This window comes from Elephantulus edwardii, unplaced genomic scaffold (genome assembly GCF_000299155.1).
Source record: "Elephantulus edwardii isolate Elephantulus edwardi_28Jun2011 unplaced genomic scaffold, EleEdw1.0 scaffold00062, whole genome shotgun sequence".
Lineage (NCBI taxonomy): Eukaryota > Metazoa > Chordata > Mammalia > Macroscelidea > Macroscelididae > Elephantulus > Elephantulus edwardii.
In genome coordinates, this window is record NW_006399812.1 from 1017878 (window position 1) to 1031114 (window position 13237).

Consider the following 13237-nt stretch of genomic DNA (forward strand, 5'->3'; position numbering starts at 1 on the left):
AGTAAAATGAAATCCTTGGCAACTTTCATCTTTTCGCCATTTATCGTAGTGCTGTGTATTGGTGTAGTTGTGAGAATTGTTTTTGTTTAAATGTAAACCATACTGAAGGTGGTAGCTCTGATTTTCACCACCAAGTGTTTTATGACTTGCTCATTTTCAGTACTTAAGGTTGTGCTATTTATATCACAGGTTGCTAATGAGTCTTCCTCCAAGCCTACGGTGGTTGCATTCTTCTTTGTATAGGCCAGCTTCAGAGTATTTGCTTAGCATGTAGACTGAAGAGGCATGACCATCATGCACACCTTTCCTGATTTTAAACCAAGGAGTAGCCCCTTCCACCACTCTTCTGCTGGTTTGTTGTACTATTTCGGCTTGCATGTTACTAGCATGTTGCATGATACTAGAAGCTTTGCCATCAGTATTTCAAATACCAGCAGGGTCACCCACGGGAGACAGGTTTCAGTGGAGCTTCCAGATTAAGATAGAATAAGAAGTAGGACTGGGTAAGGATTTCTGAAATAAAAGGCCTTCAAAAACCATACACACAATGGAAGAACCCGGTTGGATACGGTGTAGGAGATGAGCCCCTGAAGCTGGAAGGCACTCAAAATGGGACTTCGAGAACAGCCTTCTCAAAGCACCATAATGATGTAAATAAAGTTTTCACCCATTGAAGGACCTTTATTTGTTGATATGGCATGACTCAGAATAAGGAAAAACAGCTGCAAACATTCAACAATGATTGGAAAACGGAATTTATGAAGTATTAATCTAGGAAAATGGAAGTTATAAAAAATGATGCACCAAAATGGATGTCCGAAGAGAGCAGAAACTTGCATTAGAACAAAAAGAAGCTAAAACAAGGGATAAGAGAGCTGAACAAAAATATTTCAAAGGGCATTTTGAGAAGTCAAAACAAAATGTTACAATGAAATGTGCAAAGAGCTGGAGTTAGAAAAAGAAAAGGGAAGAATACATTTGACATTCCTCAAGCGGAAAGAACTGAAGAATCAATTCAAGCTTCAAGATGCAATACAGATGGATTCTATAGGGAAAATCTTGAATATTGCAGGAAGCATCAAAATAAGATGGAAGAAATATCCTGCATCACTATTATAAAAAAGAACTAGTCCACACTGAAGTATTTTAGGAATAGGCATATTATCAAGAGCCTAACAGGACTAAAGGAAGAAGTTCAAGCTTCACTGAAAGCATGATTTAAAAAGAAAAAAAAAAGCCCCCAGAATTGATGATGTACCAACTGAGGTGTTTCAGGAAATAGGAACCTTGGAACCAGTCTCTGTCAACAAATATGATAGTTACCTGGGAAACTGGAAAAGATCCATATTTGTTTCCAGCCCCCCAAAAGGTGATTCAACATGTGGACATTATTAAACAATATCTTGAATATTGTATGAAAGTAATATCTTATTGAAGATTACTAAAAAATGACTAGAACACTACATCAGTAGTGTACTGCCAGAGATTCAAGTTGAATTCAGAAGAGGCCGTGGCATGAAAAATATCACTGTCAGATGAATCTTGACAGAAATCGGAGACTATCAAAAGGATGTTTACTTGTGTTTTATTGATTATGCAAAGGTATTTGACTGTGTGGATCATAATAAATCATCGCTAACATTGAGAAGAATGGGAATTCCAGAACATTTAATGATGTTTATGAGAAACCACACACAGACCAAAAAGCTGTTGTCTAAAACTGTATGGTTTAAAATCAGAAAAGTGTGCATCAGGGTTGTATCCATTCTCCATGCTTATTTGCTCTGTACGCTGAGTAAATAATCTGAGAAGATGGACTTCATGAAGAACACTGTGGCATCAAGTTTGAAGACTCTTTTTAAGTTGATTTAGCAGGTAAATTGTCTTTGAAATTTTTTTATCATAGATGCGGGAGTACATTCCATGTTCTAGCCATTTATTGAAATGTCTCAGTTTGTATTCCATTAATTGCTGGAGCCTTGTTTTTTGCCAATGCCTTCAATGAACCCTGGACTTCAGTACCAAAGGCTCTTCATCATATGCTCTCTCCTGAAATGCTTTAGCCAATTCTTTGTGGTACAGTGACTCTGTATTCCTTCCATCTTCCTTTGATATCTCCTATATAATTTAGTATTTAGCCCATATAATCATCAGTATTCCAACCTGAGGCTTGAATTTGATTCTCAGTTCTTTCTGTATAAACAATGTTGAGTGTGTACTTTTCTACTGATCTTTCATATGGGTTTTTGCACAATTATTATTTTTGCTTTGTCTTCTCAGAGTCACCTTTTGAGATTATCTATTCTGCTTTCTTACACCATCATTTCTTACATTCACTTTTGCCTCTCTATATTAAAAGCAAGTTTTGGAATCTCTTCTGACCTCTATTGTCTTTTGTAATTTTTAGAGAAGTTAATAAATGACCATAGCTATTCTCTGGGTCAAAGTTAGGGTTGGAGAAGAGGTTTGTAAAGGGATGATGATGAAAGACTAATCACTGTTGTACAACGTTTTAAATTCTTAAGATACCTTAAGAGATATTACCATACTAGATCTTAGAAGAGCCTCATGAGGGAGGTTCAACAAGTGTCATTATTATTTTCTGATAGGGAAGCTGGAATGCAGAGACATTGCTTGTTGTTAGCTAGAGTTGAGTAAGCCCTGACTCACAGAGTCTGTGCACAACAGGGAAATGCTGCCCCGCATGCACCATGCACCATGCCCCTGAATGGTTGCAGACAGGATCAGTATGACATGACCCATGGGGTTTTCAGTGGCTAATTTTCAGAAGTTGATCACCAATATTCTTCCTAGTCTATCTTAGTCTGTAAGCTCTGCTGAAACCTGTTTGGCATCACAGCAACACACAAGGCTGCAATAATAGAGGGTTGATGACTGTGCTTGAGGTACACTGGCTAGAAATCGAACCTGAGTGTCCTTCATGATAGGAAAGAATTTTATCACCACATCATCAATGAAGCTGTAGAGAGACATTTATAATATTCTTCCACAAATAACATATACTTTCTACATTTGTTTGACTACTGTCTCTGTCTCAAGAAGTATTTTCACTAGAGCTGCTATGCCATTTCTTTTTCACATCTTGCTGCAAAAACTTAGGATAATGAATTTACAAAAATTTGCCACAAAAAGAGAGCAGTTGGGAGGGAAAAAAAGAAAGAAGGCTAACCTTTTTTTCTATAAAAATACAGTAATAGCCTTTAAATTTCAATCTTTCAGTAGTGATAGTGGTTTATAATGTTTACACAGATGGCCTGTAAGCAATCACAGGGCAGGATTCCTTTAATTTACATGCTTCTCTAACCCAGGATTTAATATAGTGTCTCAATCAGGTGTGTGGTAGATTATAGTCAACTGCTAAATTGAAAAACAGGATTCATGCTGAATTTTGAAGCCAAATCTTTTTTCTTCAGGTCTCTTCTTGCCATTTATATAGTTTCCCTTAAGAGTTTTGTCGCAGCATAAAGCAGGTGCCTTTTAAAACCAGATAAATTTTCTCAGTTTTAGAGGTTGGATGTCCAAATCAAGGCATTGATTTTACAGGAAGGTCTTTCCTTGGCAGTAATGATGGATATTCCTTGGCTTCTAGAGGGTTCCTCTGACAGTCTCTATCCTCATGTCTCTGTCTATGTTTGTACTACCCTTTGTGACATCATTCAGAAGGGATTAAGTTTAGGCTCCAGGCTAATCCTGTTTATGCAATCTTGCCTGCTGAAAATGAAAATGGCTGAAATGCTTGCTGCAGAAGACTGAAGACTATAGCCTTCAATATGGATTATATCCCAACATCAAGAAAAACAAATATCCTTACTACTGGACCAACAGGCAAAACTGTGGTAGATAGAGAAAAGATTAAAGTAATGAATGATTAATTTTACTTGGACCCACATTCAAGGCCATGGTAAGAGCATAACAAAAATAAAAATGCATGTTGTACTGACTAAGTCTCCAGTTTGGAGGCTCCTGTGTGAAGAAGTTGGACTCTGGAGGGTAGGTTGTTTTGATTTAATTAAAAGTTGAATGTAAACTGTTTGGACTTTTTTGTTTGATTTCATTCACAATTGAGTGTAAGCTGACTGATCACCGGGATTTAACAGTCAGCTGGGGGCTGGAAGTCTCTTGTTTAAGTCAATCAGGACCTGGTGGGTGGGCCTTTTAGTTAAAAGTTGGTTGGGCCTGTGGGCCTGTGGCCCGAAGAGCTGGTGTTAATTGTATTTGGGGAGAACATTGTTCTAAGTGGTACAGCACTTGTCTGTCAGTTTGCTGTACTGAGATAACTTGGGGTTGCTGTACTGGGATAACTTGCGGTAGCTGTGATACTGAAAATGGTGCCACTGGTGTGTCAAATGAAATACTGGACAGGGTTTGGTAGAGCTCCTAGATTAAGACACACTTGGAAGAAGGACTGGAATTCATTCCTTAAATAATAAGCCTTTGAAAACCCTATGAACATTAGAGAAATGATGATAGTTACAGAATAGGGGTCAGATCTTTTGTTCATAGGGTTAATATGAGTTGTACTCTAGTGGATGGCACTTGGCAAGTTAACAACAACAACAAACTGGGGAAATCTGTTGTTAAAGACTTGTCCAAAATGCTAAAGAGCTAGTCAGTTACATGACTAAGGTACATTGATCCAAGCCATGGTCTTTTCATGAATAAGGATGCTAGAAGAAGAGTCAGTGCCTTTGTACTGTATTGTAGAAAAGTACTGAGTATCCTATGGTTGGCCAAAAGAACAATCAGGTCATGCATACTTCATGCATATTGTTAGGAAGGATCAGCCCTTGGAAAAAGACATCAAGCTGGGAAATGGGTAGGGTCAGAGAAAGTGAGAAAGACACTCAACAATATGCTTGACAGAGTGACTGTAACAATGAGCTTGAGCATATTAGGCATGGTAAGGTTGGCGTAGTATAGAGCAAGATTCAGATTTGTTTTTCACAGGGTCACGATGAATTGACTAGATCACTAGACTTGATAGCGCCTAACAACAACAATCACTACTACCCCTATATGTTTTGTTATAACAATGAAAAGCCTTATTTCCTAAAATAAGATTAAAAAAAGTTAGGACTTCAGTATACATTTTTGAAAGACATCATTCAGTCTATAGCAAGTCTAAATACTTTTTTAGTATCAGTTTATCATTAATCTTTGATCACTTTCATTATCTCAAGAGAATTCCAGGATGTTACTTATATTCATTTTCTTCTCTTGTTTCTTCACCTTTTAAACTGATATTAGGATGAGAAGAAAGACAGTGAGTAAAGGTCTAAGATTGAAGAAAGGATGACACAATTTTGGCTTTTTCTGTATAAACTTACTGATTCTGGCTCATAGTGACCCTCCATTCCATTTCCAAGGCTGTTAAATCTTATGGAGTAGATGGTCATATCTTCCTCCTATGGAGCAGCTGGTGGGTTTGAACAAGCTAACCTTTTAATCATATGAGTCATTTTGTGGGAAAAAGGATTTTAGAAGTGAATTACAATTATTCATTGTTGCTTTCCCAAAACAAATATTATATACTGGCAGCACAAAACTGCCAACAATCTAAAATACTGATGTTTAGAGATGGATGGCTCAGTAAGGCTGTTTCGCTGCCTGACTAAATTTCTTGGATGCCAATCCCAGTCACATTGGTTCATCTAAATGATATATCAGACCAGCTCCACCTGAACTCAGAGGCACAGCTGTAATCAAAGATCCAGTTTAACATTTAACTTACAGGATAACATTTAACTTACCAAGACATGTAACAGACTATGGCCACATGTAAATTTACATGAACATGACCCTTTTACCTGTGGAGTTTCAATTTTATAATTTCTCTCAGTATAATAACAATATAAATATAAATAGTATAAATAGCCTGCCTCCAGAAACCCTATGAACCTGGAGAAAGGAGGAAATTCACGCAAGAGTCGAGGACCTTCATTCATAGGGTCGCTGTGAGTTGCCTATGACTCGACAACACTTAACGACACAGAAAGGGACTGGCTAGCCCAGTGGACCGAAAGTGATGCTACCAAGCCAAAGGTCAGCGACTAATCCGTGTTCTTAATTGCTTTTGGCCATTCTTGTAGGTCATATAGAGGTAATTTGTGGTTGCTGTGAAGCTGAACACTGTGACATTCATGTGTCAAATGCAGTAATGGTTACCTATGGTGGACAGTGTTTGGTAGGGCTCCCCGATTAAAACAAGCTTGGAAGCAAGAGCAGTATCCACTTCCATAAATAGCTTGCCTCTGGAAACCCTATGAACCTGGAGAAAGGATGAAAGTCATGCAAGGGTCGAGGACTTTCGTTCTTAGGGTCACTATGAGTCGCCTATGACTCAATGGCACTTAACAACAACACAACATAGTAACAAAGAACCCACACTTACATATCATTGAAGATAAGCTTCTGCCTCTTGCAGTCTCTGTGTCCATTGGAGATGGGAGACCAAGGCTCTGTTTGTAGCCGTGATTTGTGGAGGAGACCATTCTCAGAATTGTTGTGTGCTGCTTTCTAAACAACAAATAAAACATGAAAGTTTGAGAAATTTGTCACTTTGGTTGACAGTTCAGCTTATTAATTAGACTTGTTTTCTGTTCTGTGTTCTATGTAATAATAATATATGTAATAATGTAATAATAAACACAAAAAAATTGCGTCTCAAAGTAAGGGCCTTTATATATGTTGTCCAATGTCATTCTCACACACTGTCACAAAGGAGGTCTTCTTATGCTCCCTTTCACAGATGCAGAAACTGAGGCGTGCTGATGTTAAGTAATTTGCCCATGGTCAAACAGCTACTTCAGACAGGGACGTAGGGGTTGGGGTGCCAAGTCCTACTTTTTCTAGTTTGTTACCCAGTACTCGACATCAGAATCACCTGAGGGCTTGTTAAAACATGGATTTCTGGAACCTGTAAGTAATTACCTGAGAGAAAAGCTCAGTAGGGAAAATTTGTAATGAAAATAATATAGCCCAGAGGATGATGGTCACTACCTATTACAGCGTGGCAGTGAAGTGGAACTATCAGATAGCATTAGTTCCACAGGTGGTGGGTTCTCTAGATATGTATCATCTAATTTGACTTTTATTACCCTATTCCTGATAAAGAAACAGGTTCATTGACATGAATAAACTGACTCCATTATCAAGGAGCAAAGATATGTACACTTCTTAATAACAACCTATCACTCTGAGGTAATGGTCTTACGGTCTCAGTACCACAATCTCCTGGGACATCATGTTCAACTGGCATAAAATAATCCACAAGGACAGTTTGTTCTACACATTCTACTTTGGTGAGTAGCAACTGGGATCTTAAGTTTATGATCAGCCATGTAAGGTCTCTCCCTGTACAGAATGAAAAAAGAGGGAAGAAAGGGAAGATGAATAAGAACAACTAGACCAAAGGAATAATAAAGCCCTTGAACATCATTATTCATGCCCTTGAGACAGGAAGAAGTAGATGGTACCTATCTACTACTGCTGATCACTCTTAAAGGGGTTAGAGTAGAAGGTTCTGGACAGAGTGGGCAAAAAACTGTGGAATAAAACGAACAAAAAAAACAACAACAAACAACCCATAAACCTGGTTTACTTGTCTAATAGATATTGATGGAAACCCCAAGACTAAGGTCTCAGTTATTATTTGAATCTGGAACAAGACTTGCCCTTGTGGTTTAACTGTCAACCAAACCATAGACAGGCCGATGAATACCTGAGAGGCACTAACTCCTTAGAATAATAAATCTAAAGGGCAACATTTGCCCGAGGACAAAAGTCAGAGGACAGAAAAGGTGTGGGAAAGGGGATTGATGGAAATGACACTCATGGTTGGTAGAGTGTGGTTACAATGTGCGTATTATAATTAATGTCCTGAAACAAAATGTGTAGAAAAGAAAGACAAATTTGCTTTGTAAATGTAAACTTTCACTCAACTCACAATTGTAAAGCAAAACAAAACTGCACAACAAGGTAACCAAGACTGTTAAATGCTGGAACATCTAAGAGGGGGAAACAGAACAGGAATTGACAAAAGTCTCTTCCAGCCCTTACACTTCCTGAGTCAGCTGGAGATTGGTTTACGTGACAGGAGCAAACAAGGTAAGTACAATGGATTTACCTTTTTTTTTTTTTAAAACAAACCAACCTAGTTTTCATTTGCTTATTCATGTACATTACGCTCTATAACATCAATTACAGTTGATCCAATGCATTTTATTACATCTCTTCAAATCCTCACTGTATTTTGCCTGTTCCTTAACTCCATAAATCTGTCCACTTGTATTTTCCTGCCCTAGTATTTTCCCCTTCCTCTCCCTCCTTCCTCCTCCACTTTTGAACAGATATATATATATATATATAAATATAATTGCAAGTTGTTAATTGCAATGCTCTCATATTGTCCTTTCTTTCCAAACTGATCTCTTGCCCTGAACCTTTACAGTGTCCATTGTACATTCTGTTTCTGCAAGAGACAATGATCATCAAGCAGACAGATGACACAGTGACTCCTGTAATAGGCTCATATGTATTAGAGATGAGGAGGTGGCACAAGATGGGCTCAAGTCTGTTGTTCACAGGGTCACTATGAGTCGTATTCGACTCGATGGCATCTAACAACAAAACAACATTCATGCCATAGACTAGGGCTTCTAAATTGGTTCCTGTTTTTCCTCTGATGATCTTTATGGTTTTTTATTTTACCCTTTGGTCCCTGATCCACCTTGAGTTGGTTTCTGTGTATTGTGTCGGGGTGGATCTTGTTTCAGTTTTCTAAAGTTATATTTCCAGTTTTGCCAGTACCATTTTCCTTTCCTTTTTTGTTTGTAGTATTTTGGAGCTATTTTATACAATAGTCAGAGGAGTCAAAGGAAGTAATTGAGAATATAGACTTCTAGTCCTTCACTATGCTTAGAAAAAAGCAGAGAGACAGCAAAAGAGAGGAAGATCCTCAACAAGATGGACTGACATCATGACTGTAAAGGGCACAGTAAGAGATTGTGAGGATGGTCTAGCATCAGGCAGGGTTTTGTTCTGTTGTACCTAAAGTCACTTAGTTTGAGCTAACTTGAAAGCATCTAATAACAAGAAGCTAGAGGTAAAAATCCATGGCAGTATAAAGATTTAGTATTCAATTGCTAACTGAAAGGTGGATGGGAGGGACCTGCTCATCTGCTTGCATAACATAGCTGTCTGCGAATGAGTCACAATCAAGCCATAGCTGATCCTCCAGAGGGTTTTCAGAGGTATAATCACATGGGAAGAGACTGTCCATCCTTTCTCCACAGATAAGCTGGTGGATTCAAGCTGCATGCCTTCAGGACAACAGCACAGCTTTTGACCACTAGGTTACCACCAGAGCTCCCTAAAGATTGTTGCTGTTGATTACCGTGGAGTCAGAACCAACCAATAGCTGACCTTCCAGCAGGTTTTCAGGGGCAGTAAATCACATAGGAAGAAACTGCCCATCCTTCTCCTGGGGAGCAGCTGGTGGATTAAAATTGTGTGCCCTTCAGATCACAGCACAATTTCTTACCACTAGGCCACAGGAGCTCTAAAAATTACTGCCTAGAAAATGTTATGGGATGGTTCTACTCTGACACGGGATCACAATGAATTGAAAATTGACTTGAAGTGCACAACAATGATGACGAGAAGGTAGATGCAAAAGAAGTAGGTGTGCTCAGTGCCAGTTCAAGTTTGACTGGTAAAGGAAAGAGACAAGCATACCGTGAGGTCTCCAGCATGAGACAGAAGCTGGTTCTCAGCTTTATGCTTTTTGTTGGATGAGGTGGACGTGAATAGACTATTGCTGTTAGGTCTGCTGGATGAAGTTAAGTCCTCGCTGGAGTATTTATGTTTAGATGCATCAGAGAGGGGTGAGATGGGTGACCGGAGCACTTTTTCGTTTTTATTTATTGGTATTGCCAAGCTGAAAGAAAGAAAAAAAAAGACATGAATTATAATGAGACATCGTACAATCAGTACAGGAAAAGGTAAAAGTTTTATACAGGACTCAAGCCTCCCATTTAAAAACCTGCTGCCTGGTTGAAGTTTACTGGAAATTTTAATACTAGGAAAGGACCTTAACAAGTTTGAAGTGAGTTTTGCTCACGGTTTTTATTTTTTCCTCTTCCTGTCAGGCTGAAAGGTAATTCTGGAGTCAGCACCAAATCAAATGACTAAGAATAATAATACTTTCATTTTCCCAATCTTCACCCATGTATCTCAAAATACTTAACAAATAAATTACTGTTTTCCTAACAAAGCTCATGCTACAAGTAACGAAAAATTGCTTGAAATGATAAACATGTTCTTTATTTCTAGAAGCACTTTTGCTAACATTTGTGCTTGCACTAATAGGCAAAACATGAAATCAGCCTTAAATTATTTTTTTTTCCTCAGTTAACCAAGTCAAAATAAAGAATTAGGAAGGCCAGCATTTATCTTTTTATTCTCAGGTCCTTATTTATCTTCACTGTGTATTTATTTATCTTTATTCAGATATAACAGTACCCAAAATGCACTACCAAACAAACAAGAGGTATCTATACATTCTTTATTATAAATGTCATATTGTGAGGGCTCTCTCCACAATCTGACTTCAGAAAAAAGTACTGTTTGGAGAAGATACATTTGTTTCACATAAATTCAATCACTGCTCATTTGAGATACTTAAAGAACTCATCTGATAAAGTGTGTTAGAAAAAGTAGAGGTTTAACAAAGATTTACTCATTCCTAGAGTTATGGCCTCCTGATGATATAGATTGGCTATCACTGCAAACAAGCCATTAATAGTGACTTCAAAATGCATTTTTCTTCATTGATGAACACAGTGTTGAAATTATAAGCACAGAGAGCTTTAGAATAAATGACAAAATGAAGGTTTTTAATATTATTAAAATAGACACATGTGGGAACAGACTATCTTTTGGTTCAAAAACTGTTGTGCATCAAACATCTCAGGGAGAAGTGAAAGGAAGACAGGCTCTGAAAACCACCTGAGGTGAATCAGAAATGTCTCATCAAGAGCACTGAGCATCATGTGGACGGCCAAGAGAACAGACATGTCTTGGAGAAGGTGTAGCCAGAGTGCTCTTTGGAGGCAAGAATGATGAGACTTCACCTTGCATACTTTGGGGATGTTGTTAGGAGGGGCTATTTATTGGAGAGGACATGATGCTGGGAAGGATGGAGGGTCAGTGAAGGAGAAGACTCTCAACCAGGTGGACTGACAGAGTGACTGCTACAATGAGTTCTTGTGTGTCAGGAGGGGTGAGAATGGCACAGGATAGAACAGGGTTCATATTTTTTGTTCATAGGGTCGCTGTGAGTCGTACTCGACTTGATGGCACACAACAACAACAACAACAACAACAACAAGGCTGCTGCTGCTGCTGACTGAAGAAGGATGTGACATAGTTTAAACACAACTGTTTCTCAAAATGTGGGAAAAAAAGCAATATTCCCAAGTTTATTGTTTTATGTGATTTTATATGTGAATATAAAATAAAATTTTCAAATGAAATACTGTAGTTGGCCTATGGAAATCCTCTTGATGGCACAAATGTTTAAATACTCAATCACTAAACAAAGACTAGGTTGAGTGGCCAATCCAGAGGCACCTTGAAAAAAGGCCTGGTAATCTACTTCTGAATGGTGACAGCCTTGAAAAAAATTTTTTTTATATTCTTTTTTAAAATTTATTACTATTTTCAACGAAAATTTATTATTAATTTCAAAAATTACTTTGGATTTCCATTCATTCACTGTTGCACTTTTTACTTTTCTCCCCTCCTACCCCTGCCCCCTAGTACACTACCCTCTTGTAAAAGTAAAAGAAAAATTCTTTCATTGTTTTACAATCCCTCCACCCAGGTCCACTCTACTATACAGCCTTCGCTCTGGACTCCTGTCATGACAAAAATCCCTAATAATTTTCCCACTTAAACAGTTTTCCCCCTCACCTATTTTAATGCAGTATACATTACTGAACCCTTCTTTCTCAGTCTCCCCCAACCCAGAGGTCAGTCCTACTTTACATGTGGCAACATGCAGTATTTGTCCTTTTGTGACTGAGATACTTCACTCAGCATAATGTCCTCCAGGGTCACCCATTTTGAATAATATTGCATGAGTTCCTTGTTTTTCAATGCAGCATAGTATTCCATTGTGTGAATATACCACAGCTTCTCTATCCATTAGTTTGTTGATGGACACTTAGGTTGCTTCCAACTCCTTGCTATTGTGAACAAAGCCACGATAAACATGGATGTGCATGTGTCTCCTTGGATGTCAGTTATGGTCTCTTTCGGGTATATTCCCAGTAGTGGAATTGCTGGGTCGAATGGTATCTCTATTTGCAACTTTTTGAGAGAAAGTGCCATACGGCCTTCCACAGTGGTTGCACCATTTTACACTCCCACCAACAGTGAATAAGGGTTTCAGTTTCTCCACAACCTCGCCAGCATTTGTTGCTTGCTGTAGCTTCGAAAATTTTATACAGTTTTCTAAGCTGCAGACATGGATTTGCATTGAATTGACTCAATAGTAATTGGGTTTTCTTGTGTATGGGTTTGTTTGGTTTTAATTTCCTTTTTCTTTTAGTTAGTAGTCATTTGATTACCCTTTCCACATCACTGAACACAACTCACTGCCACTGGGTTGGTTCTAACTAACCATAACCCTCTCTGGGGTATCTGAGGCTGTAAATCATGGGATTTCTGTGGCTGATGGTGGACTTGAACTGCTGGAGATGCCAGTGTTTAGGTTTACAGTGTAACTCTTTAAGGATTATGTCACCAGAACTCAAAGTGACTTAAGAGCTTTAACTGGATCTTATTTTTAGGATGGGATTAGGAGAGCCTTATCATTCTGGTTCTATCTGGCTGTTGTAATCACAATTTCAGGTATACACAATCTACCATTCCTGAAAGAACTCAAAGCACCTTCCCGTGCAACAGACATTCCACAGCTACATGTAAGGAACATCAGTGCTCTGAGTGCTGCCTGGCAAGTGCTCGAGCATAAGTGGTTTTAACTGATGTTCCATGAACCTGGGTGGGGAAAAAAGATGCACTTCCACGTTAACATTTCTTTCCATTCTGAATTAAAACAAGACACCAGAGTCGTGGTTTCACATAAACATTAACATTACAGTGATTTTTGTCACCAACAAAAATGGCAACATTTTCGTATCTTATTACTATA

The 13237-nt window shown here is 38.3% G+C and overlaps 1 protein-coding gene across 1 annotated transcript in view; it reads right to left on the bottom strand.

Annotated features, from left to right (window-relative positions):
* Positions 1–13237, bottom strand: part of AFF3 (AF4/FMR2 family, member 3) — a 618084-nt gene that overhangs the window by 41066 nt on the left and 563781 nt on the right. The window contains exons 15-16 of the mRNA XM_006887856.1: positions 9757–9958; positions 6413–6537 (exon numbers count right to left, since the gene is read on the bottom strand). Coding sequence (XP_006887918.1) covers positions 6413–6537; positions 9757–9958 — 327 coding nt within the window. The remainder of the gene's footprint in view (positions 1–6412; positions 6538–9756; positions 9959–13237) is intronic.